The 10,642-nt window shown below is 38.4% G+C and overlaps 1 protein-coding gene across 1 annotated transcript in view; it reads right to left on the bottom strand.

The window, feature by feature from the left end:
* Positions 1–474: 474 nt before the first annotated feature.
* cenpp (centromere protein P) overlaps positions 475–10,642 on the bottom strand; it is a 53,404-nt gene continuing 43,236 nt past the window's right edge. The window contains exons 7-10 of the mRNA XM_056758094.1: positions 5,377–5,456; positions 4,984–5,075; positions 4,289–4,400; positions 475–676 (exon numbers count right to left, since the gene is read on the bottom strand). Of these exons, the coding sequence (XP_056614072.1) occupies positions 625–676; positions 4,289–4,400; positions 4,984–5,075; positions 5,377–5,456 (336 nt within the window). The 3' untranslated portion in view covers positions 475–624. The remainder of the gene's footprint in view (positions 677–4,288; positions 4,401–4,983; positions 5,076–5,376; positions 5,457–10,642) is intronic.

The raw sequence follows: 10,642 nt of genomic DNA, 5'->3' as shown, positions 1-10,642 counted from the left end.
TGCTTCTCACAGAAGGGTGTGACTCACCACCCCAAGACCAACCCTTAAACGAACACATTAATGCATTGTTCTTCATTTTAAATCACATGGAGCCAAATATATCTAAACATGTGCTTAGAATAACAAGTTTGATGTGTTTACTTCTGTTTTTATCTTTGCTTCATGCCATTTATTAAGTGCTGAAAAACATTTAAAATACAATCTGGTATAATTTGCATTACAGGAGTAAACAGCGAATGTTCGTTGCATTGAAGCATTTGTTAGAGGAACCGCAAAACAACTTGAAGATCTTTAAGGTAAACGTAAACACCTTTAAAGAACATTCCAAAACTATTAAATATTAATGACGCGCTAGAACCATCAAATCTTCAATGGCATCCAAATTCAGCGACAACTTTGTTTTTTTCAGGGTGGAGAGTTGATATATAGCTGTCAAGATGATGCCAAGCAGCAGCCCGACTTGAAAGATCTCATTCAGCACCTTCGGCCTTATTTCCCTCACGGTAACAGCCTCTATAACGGGCATCAGTCTGGCAAAGTAATCCTCAATGACTTCATCCAGGTCATTTGTTCGGCCCTGCTGAGTGGCGGAGACTCGAATCGCTCGGGAGAGCCCTGGAAAGTTCACTTGTCCGAGAGTGGTCTGTACTGTGAAGCCAGTCCCTTCCCCAGAGATCTGCTCCGCAACGGTACGTCATTGATGCACATAGAAACACATAGTGTTGTATTCAGAAACATAAGCTGAAATGTGTTTATTTTATATTGAGAACAACACAAAATATATTTTGAGAAATGATTCAGTGTGTTTTGTTCATACAATGCAAGCCAATCTTGGCTAGTGTTACCCACATTCTTCAAAATATCTTCTTTTGTTTTCTGCGGATAAGGGTCATTAAGGGTTGGAATGGCAAGAGGGTGATAAATGATGACAGAATTAGTATTTTTGGGTGAATATTTCAACTTTTCTTTAAATTCTATTGTAACCAATGCAAGTGAATGGGGGCTGTTAACAACGTTCTTCAAAATATCTTCTTTTCTGTTCTGCGGAAGAAAGAAAGTCATGTAGATTCAAAATGATAAGACGGTGAGTAAAATGATGACAGAATTTTCATATTGAAGGTGAACTACTCCTTTATCCCCTTGTCGCTCTATGATTGCACTTTGACCTCATATCAACCACAGATTGCGTCACAAATTCCTTACATTGCAGTTTAACAGAGCAAAAAATAGATCAATACAGAAGTATAAATCATTGCGCATGTATTGACTGAGTTTTATATAACACGTTAGGAATGAGGCGTGTATAAGACCTGATCCTTGCTGTATATAAATGACACTAATTGATTTCTTAAGTTCTTCATTTTTCTATTCACAGGAAACCATAGTCTTCCCAAAGACAGTGTTCTTGCAAAAATCCTCCAAGTCCAGATATTGGATAACCTGGATATCGAGGGAATCTACCCGCTGTTCAAACGAGTAGAACAATATCTGGAAGAGTTCCCTAAAGAGAGGTGAATTTTTAATCTTGTATATTGATTAATTTTGGTTACTCATCTGCCGGGTCAATGCTCCGGTTCCATCCCTTTGTGGTACGAGACGTATAACACGTTTTAACAGTAGGTGGCACAAAAGACCAATTCAGAATAGATGTCATTTTAAGTCGAGCCTTTATTTAAGGCAGCCACACGGTGGCACTGTGCACGTGGCCATTGGTGATTTCCATGCACAGCCACTTTTTATCATGAGGCTTGCTTAAAACTCATGATAGATATGTTATCATCACTTGTTTCATCTCCAGAAACAGACTGCAGGTGGACGGGCCTCATACTGAGAGTTTTATGGACATGGTGAAGAACTGCCCGACTGAGGACGACGGTTCTGTAGAATATGCAATTGGGAAGGTTAGACCATAAGTGTGGAAATGTAGAGAAGCTGGGATTTCAAACACACAAGAATTATTCAAATGAAGTTATTGTGTGTTTTCAGGTTCATCAGTATAGAGTCGCAATGACCGCCAAAGATTGTTCCATAATGATCACATTTGCACCTTGTGGAGAAGACGACGAAGAGTATGTTGTTTTGAGTTTAACACCAAAATCATTATGCACAATTTTTTTATTATACGTGTTGTTTAACAGATGCTTTGCGTTTACAGACACCAACCGAATCTGGAGATCCAACCTGCAAAGCCTCGTTTTACATATTCCGTCTCCATCCTTGATCTGGACCCCAAGCCGTACGAAGGAATTCCTCACCAGTTCAAGCTGGACACCAAAATCGTCAACTACTACCTGCGAAACACGCAGACTCCGCCTCCCTCCAGCCTTTATAATGAACGGCAGGAGTGCACGCTGCTATTCCACGCTGTTTGAGAACCTCCACACCTCCAAGAGTGCTGCTTTCATAGAACTGTATAGTTTGGGAAATAGAATTTGTTTTGTTTGTATGTCGTCCTGCAACGTGAAGCTGGCGGTTGGTGTTGCTGGGGTGACTTTTTTTGTTTTATGGCTGATGTTCTCACTGGGGCTGGTCTCCTAAAGCACAGAATGCCAGAATGAGCCTGTCATGGGCTGTAATGGAGAAAAAGGACTGAGTGCCAAAATGAGCTTAAGGCGTTTTAACCTAACAAGCCTTTTAGTGCGTCGCCGTGTCTCTGTGCATGGAGTTTGGAAATCGGATACTTGAAGTGAGACTACTGCTCTGATACACGCCTAGAGCTTTGACCCTTGGTGGTCTATAATATCACAATATATACTGACAAGCACAGACGTGTTGCATGCTAGTGAACGTGACCACGCTAACCCTTTCACTACCCGTAAGAGCCGTAAGATGAATAACAGTAACATTATTACTCACTAATGGAGAATTTTGTAACATGCTCAGCTGCCGTTATCATTTGTCGCCATACACAAAACAAAGTGTCTTATTAAAGGAGTAGTCGCCTAAAATGACAATTCTGTTTACGTGGTGGCAAAACTTCATGCGGTTATTTTGAAGACAGATCTATTTTGAGGCTTGCCATACGATGATCCTTTTTGGGCATTTGTTTTACTAAAACGATTGGTTTGGAGACAAGTGTGAGTAACCATGAGCAAATTTTCTTATTCGCACAAACGTCTTTAAAGTCGGATCATGATCTCAACGCATCGTTTTCCTCAAAATTGCTGAAAAATGTGAAGCGTCTGTCTGTCTGCGTCCGCTCTGTCTCTGCGTTTGACACTAATACATTCATGTGTTCTCCGCTGGAAACCCCAGCCCAGAAAAGAATCCATCCCGAGGATCTTGAGTTTTATTACCACTGTGTGGGGCTTGTGTTGTCATGGCCGTAATTGTTCGCAGAGACGGGCGTGTTTCATACGTCGACCAAAGACTGACAGGATGCCAGCTTTCGTTAGCACAATACAGAATGCTAAGCAGTAAGACGAGCCAGCACTTTTCGAATAGTGACGGGCGTCTTTTTTTTTTTTTTTTAAGAGAGAATCCGTATATTGCTGTGCCATAGGACCTGCAGTATTTTACCGTGCAACTTCAACACTAAAAATGGCACCTCCGGGCCAACATTACTGTTACAAAATTGTGGCATGAGCGTCGCCGCTGTTTGCCGAACGGACGACCTCATGCTTATGTTTACCTCTTTGCTGCGTGATGCCGACTGTTTCTTTAGTTTAAAATGAACGTTCGATTTTGCCAAACCGCGTTCACAACCCCTCTTTCATCTTCATGTGATTTCAAGCTGGTGTTAAAAGTATTGTACGCCTTATACGCAGAACAAAAGCGTTAAGTTGATCTTTATGCCATGTTGATGCGTTATCATGTTTTACAGTGTTTTATCGCCACACCAAAGTTTCCACAAACCATATTTCTGCCTTCATTTAAAACACAGAGTTACACCTTTTAAACAAAGACATCTTTATCTGAGAGAGTGATGTTGTGTTACTTTAATAAAATAATACAGATCTAAAATGACTGTTGGTAGGAACGGACATTAACGTCTCAAAGGAAATAAAATCACAGTCTCTGTGAAGGAATCTAATGTTAAAATTTAACTGTTTGAAAATACAAAGTGGATTTTGCTGTCAAACATTTTGTATTTAAAAGTATTTATTTTTCTAGCTCTTGTCTAACGATGTATAATTCCATAAAGTGTGAACATATCAAACATAAAATGATTGACACGTACTGGTGGCATAAACATGTAGTTCATGATTGTACAGGAGTTTATATGGAATAAACTGATTAGATATGAAGCAAGTGTTTGTGTGAATGTTGGGTTTTTGGGACTTCTCACAGACACAATGTTCTTATCAAACCCTCGATGGATGCCTCCACCCCGAGGATCTGCAGGAGACTCCTGAAGTGATCACATCCGTTTTCCATCACATTCTTGTCCATTTCACAAGCTGGTTAAATGAAAACCAAATGACAACGTTCTGGTAACATAAACCATTATACATCGTAATGTTACTCAATAAACAATCTACAAAACACATTTACTTTGTTTATTTGATACTTATTACACTGCTCTCTGGAATATTTGTTTCTGATTGGTCAGTTGTGACCTAAGGATGTTTGACATCACATTACTGGCGTTGGCTAAAACTAAAATCACAAGCTTTCAAGTCATCTTTAAAATATTCGCCAATAGATGAAATCTAAATATGCCTATATAATAACATATGATTACACCAAATTGCATGTTTGTATGTGCCTTGGCTTCTAGACTCCAGGAAATGATTTTCAGCACGGAAGGTTTGCATTTGTTACAAATGAGCTAATCTAGTATTTCAAATCGATAGTTCGCATCCAATAAATTACTCATGTGGCAAGTAGCGGTGTAACAAGAGGAATAACGTTCATTCAGTTGTTATTGCAAGTAAAACTCCTTCAGGTTGACTGAAGACCTGTCAGGGTTTATCTAGTGATAGCAACCGCCTGGATGTACATTATATTCCTTCTCTGCTTTTTCACTTGAGTTATTCTTACCCTGATCTGACATCTTCATAAGGAGGTCCAGTGATGGTTTTACCAGTCCCTCCTTGGAAACATCAATCTTCCAAAACATGGTCATGGAGATCCTAAAACAATACATAGTTATTGGCTCTTTCCGACCATATTTCAGTGATGTCACTGAAGCCGTTTAACCCCAATCAACACACATTTACGTTTAGCTATAAAAACCAATGTAGTGTTTCCGATGTAAATAGATTTATGCTTAAAACCAGAAAAAACTACTTCCAATGGGCTGTATTGAAATAATTCAATATGTGTTATCTGAAAACAAGTCCATTTCTTAACTTTGCTTCTTTAGCAGAAACAGAAGCCTGATTTTTTTTTACAGGCGAATACAGACTCTCATGTTCTGCTGATGGAACGTACCCGGGAAGTTTAGGACTCCGCATGACCATAAGCTCCGATCTGCATCCCTCGGGGAGGCCGACCACGTCTGGATACTTCTCCTGCCAAACAAAAAACCACTCATGTAAGGATTAAAGGTTTGACAAATGATCCCAAAACCTGCTTTCAAAACATTCGCTAAAATTGGCCGATAGCAAACACAACGGAGGCCGCACACACGAAACTTGGAGAAATCTTGATTGTAGAAGATTATGTTTGTGCAATTTCGTCATTTGCTCCTTTGGAAAATGTGGGAAGATTGCATCGAGTCACAGTCTGGGACTTTCAGCGTTGACGTTTGTGTATGAAGATGTTTCCTGCGCATGCGGGGCGAAAATGCTGCGGTGTTATTATCACAAATGCTGTTTAATAATTACAACAAGTTTAATAGTCAAACCTTCTGTGCACAGAACCACAGACGAGAAAAAAGATTGGCTGGAAATGATCAACGGAAAAGAGAAGGATGATATTTCCATCTTTCGTAGAAACCACTAAATGCGAAATGTCAAAAGTGTTTCAAATATTTTATAAGCATGAAGAAACTCTGTTGTTTGTTTTATTAAGTTACTCATTCACTGCAAGACTAATTGAATCTATTTGGTTAAGGTGACACGTTATAATCGACACGATTTCCATAATCCAAGCAAACATGGCCCTAACCAAAGAAATTAAATGTTAACGTGTATTTACGTGATTTATATCTAGGAAGATTAAGGAACTCGTTAATTTATTGATTGATTTGATTTATTAACTTGTCAAATCACTAAAGTAAGAATGTTCATGTTTCAGTATGACATTTAGACAGATTCCTCCAAAAACAGTTCACTCCACAGCCTTTCCAAACATGACAACAGATATTCTCCCTAACAGAGAAACATTTCACAGTTGGGAAATAACATTAACTTGATGTTTCCTCTGTGGAGGCTTGTTTCTCCAAAAATCACTGAACGGGTTTGTCTGACTAGGGAACTTGTGACTAAACACGGAAACATTCTCAAAAACAGACCGCCGTAATCTGAATAAAAACCTGTAGCATTTTTTGCTCTAACACTTTTGACTACGTGCAGGGTAATATACTAAATATTCACAAAATGTTTTAGATTTATTTTTTACATAAATTTCCATTAAATTTAATCAATTCTTAACATCCAATGATTTTATATGTAGTTTTTTGCCATCTGCTTACATTATTAGTGGATGTATGTGTGTTTGAGCTTATTGGTCGTTGATTAATCAACTTAATCGATTAATCTACAACGATTGATTAATCGATCATTGATTTATTGTACCAATATCGGTATCGGGCCCGATACCAAGCTAATGTACTCGTACTTTACACCGATACCAGAGACCAATACCTCACATGACATTCCTTGACAAACCTGACTGAAATTTGTGCTTTGAAAGTATATGATAAGCACATTAAATTGTCGTTTTGCGGAAGTGATTTGCTTGAAAAATGTCCACCTCACCAAAACAATACAGGTACAGTCATCAGTGAGTACCAGTAAAATATCGGTATTCGTACTCAACCTTTAAAAAATGATATCAGTGCAATGTTATCCCTAGTAGGGTTGTGCACGGTGTACCGATGCTAAGGTAGCATCGTGATGCTAAAGCTTCAAAATACCCGCGATGCCTCTCTATTTTTGAGACGGTACTATCGTAGTTGTGTAGGTTATGTTGCATATGCGCATTAATATTAATTTCAACATTTACATCTGCCTTATTGCGATGTTTATCTCTTAAATGAATGTGTGTTTTGAATGACTCGGACAAGATAATGAATAAAATTAGCGTTTTGAACGAGTGAGTAAAATAATTGTGAGACGAACTACTAGCCCTACTAGCCTACTAGCCGTCTTAGTTCTGCATTTAAAGCAGCCCTAACCCACACTGGGTTTCTGCCAATCTCATATCATTCTTGAGTACCTATAGAGTAGTATTGCATACTTCGTATCTTCGAAGAGTATTTAGTTTGATCACATTTATTAAAGATAGATACAGCTGTACGATTACTTCAGAAATCATACAGCGTGTGCGGGGGGGATGGGTAGGCTGAACTAAAGCACATTGACAACAAAACACAGACATCAGTTTCACTCACAGCATGCGGTTCATGTCTGCCTTCTTTTAGCGCTGGGACGGCTCCATATTTGTTTCAAACGATCTCCAAATCCAGCGTTATATCCACTGTTTATATAACATTCATCAACCAAATGCAGTGAACAAAAAGACACCTGAACTTCGCGAACATATGCTCTCTCTTTCTCCAGCACACAAGTGAAAGTGACGTCTGCGCATGCTCCTTCTCCTGCTTTCCTTGCTGCCGCGCGCTTTTCAGGGAGAATTGTCCAATACAGGACTAAGAAAAATTCTGAATCCTGTACGATTGCTGTGGGAGTATATCGAGCACAGAAATGCTATGAAATACGCCCGACTCCTTTTTTGACAAGTTGATCATGTTAAGCATGAGAAGACAGCATGTTTAACATTGTAAATGATGCATGACACATCGTTGCAGGGCTGCTTTAAAGTAAGTCAAATATTACTCTTTATTAAGACTGTTGTATCAATAAAATTTGTCCTACATTTGAATTAGTTCCCATGTGAAAAATTACTTCAGTACTTACAACAGAAAACTACTAAAACTCTTAGAAACTAGTGTCTTTTGAGTCAAACCATAGTAAATGTTTAACTATATTACAGTATTTGCTACAATTTATCCAATCATTACAGTTAATACAACAAAATATTCTAGTGCAAAGTATAATAAAGTTTACTATAGTAAATAAATAGTTTCATCTAAATCTGTGTTTTTTGTATAGATGTGAATTAGGAACACGGCACAGCATCATGTGATTACTTGGTATCAAGATACTTCAGCTGGTATAGTATCGTAAAACATGTTTATGGTACCGTGACAACCCTAATCCCTAGTTACTATCCCTTATCAAAGTACACTTAAGAACAGTTATGTTACATGCTTTTTATATTCAGATTATTTTTCCCCTTATTGAACAATCTGTCCACTTGTCAGTCTTAAACGTTCCCCGACATTGCAGGTTTTCAGTCAACGTGCAGTTTAGTTAATAGTTATGACACGGGTCTGAAGAAAAGGCTTGGAGGCTTCCTTGAACTAAGCCATTAATTTGGCATCCTTTACACAACCCAACCATTATTTCAACTCACTACCTCTATTGTCTGATCCTGGAACGACATGTTACACTCCCCACGAATCCCTGTCAACAGTTATTAAACATTAGACAGGACGGTCGGAGTCTCTGGGGTTGTCTGTCAATCCCGTCTGGTTATGGAGATTCTCCTTACACATTTTGACTCTCATTGTCATTTTTAGTGTCATTAACTTTTATTAGATACACAGTAGCCAGGATATTCATAAGATCATTTAGAAGCCACATGATGAAACTAAGCATGCGCTTATTTCCATCGCTTAATGATGGAATGTGCGTCAACTTTGTTGAAAGCAAGGCTAGCGCGCAACTGATGTACAAGTGTGCATTCTTTTCAAGGTACCCTGCTGAAAGGAAAGGAACAGAAAACCGGCTGACTGCGCACATGCCACAGCAGCGACTCAAGTTTTCTGGCCGAGCATAAAATCTTCCATTATGTTAAAAGTTCCATAAGGGAATACGGTAAACCAGATGCTGAACCAAACCGACGTTACCGCAGTGGAAAAAGACGTCTGAACGCAACAGGCAAATAAAGTACAGTCAAACCTTGAAACTGCGATTATCGCGGTGCTCTCCATATGTACGGGGGTCTTAAAGTACATTTGAAACGGTCATTTTAGCATTCTCTGGTAAGTGTGTTCAAGGAAAGATCGAAAGGAACGAGACTCAGACTCAATGACATGAAAAGTTTGTGAAGCAATGTACTAAAAATTCCTTGAAGTTGACACAGAATGCATCCCATTAAAAACGCAAAGCAAACACATTCTAAGTTAAACAGCATAATGATAACGTAGGGCTCATGCTTCACTTTTGATGTCGACTTGAAAGACTCTCTCTGCAGCATTTATGGACGGTGAAGAACAGTAAGACGCATCTGTTCTCTTCTGTTGGCTGAATCACAGAGCTCGGCCCCCATTACCTGATGGGAAGTCAAAACGTCCTGCGGTGCCAAAACATTTTCATGCTCTTTCATCTACGTCTCGTAAAACTCATCCACTTACAGCTATGTAACAAAGAACACTGTCAAAAAAATTAACTTGTGCATTTAATTACTCAAAATTATTCCACGTGACATAACAACATTTTAAGAGCATTGCGTTAACAACGCAAGGTTGTGGGTTCGATCCCAGGGGATTGCAAATACCTATGTAAAATGTATAGGATAAAGCAATGCAAGTTGCTTTGCCTAAATGTAAATGTATTATGTGACTTTCACTTTTTCCATTATTAGGTTCCTTTTATATTTGTTAGGGTTGTAACGATTCACCGTGCTCCTTGAGAAGCGGAATGAATCGTCACATCCCTTATATTTGTCACTGGGTTTTGCAAATATCTAACCAATAAAAAGCATTACAACGTGTTGATTCAAGTCGGTTGAGATGTGAAATGAATCGCAATACATGTTTTGAACAGCAGGGGCCGCTGTGTTTAGTGCAAACTAGGAAAACGTGGATATGCTGATATTTCTCAAGTGTAAAAATTCCAAGTAAAGCACAGACAAAGTCTTAGTTTATTTATGTTAAAGATACTTTTGTATTATTCTTTTTATATTGGATTTGGAATTTGTTTTAAAATTGCAGTTTAGTTTTGACACAGTACACAGTATTTACTTATTAATTTTTTTTTCCAATTCCTGAAAAACAATCAATTTGGAAACACAGGGTTCAGAAGAACAGCGAACAATATGTTTTTTATAACATGGAAAAGAAAGGATCTGTGTTTTAATTTTGTGTTGTACCTGCAAAGAAAGATCAGTACAATGGGTCCTGATCAAAAAAATTCCAGTCGTTTGTTAGTCATTAGGGAGTCTGTGTGTACTTTAGTAATTCTGCTTATATTAAAAAAGTGGATTTTTTTTACATTAATAAATTTCTTTAGATTTGTTTGATGTGAATCTGTTCGTCTCTGCTCTGCATTAGGATCCATCTGCTAGTTTGTCAGCGCCTCGTTCTAACATGATGTCATTTCAGCCCATCAAAGGCTCTACAAATGTCTGCATTGTTTTCATTGTTAAAAGTGAGTTATGAATATGAGAGTGTCTGAGAAAATCATCG

The sequence above is a fragment of the Triplophysa dalaica genome, chromosome 10 (assembly GCF_015846415.1).
Source record: "Triplophysa dalaica isolate WHDGS20190420 chromosome 10, ASM1584641v1, whole genome shotgun sequence".
Lineage (NCBI taxonomy): Eukaryota > Metazoa > Chordata > Actinopteri > Cypriniformes > Nemacheilidae > Triplophysa > Triplophysa dalaica.
Note: the sequence above shows the minus strand (reverse complement) of the source record. Positions and strands in the feature narration are given on the sequence as shown.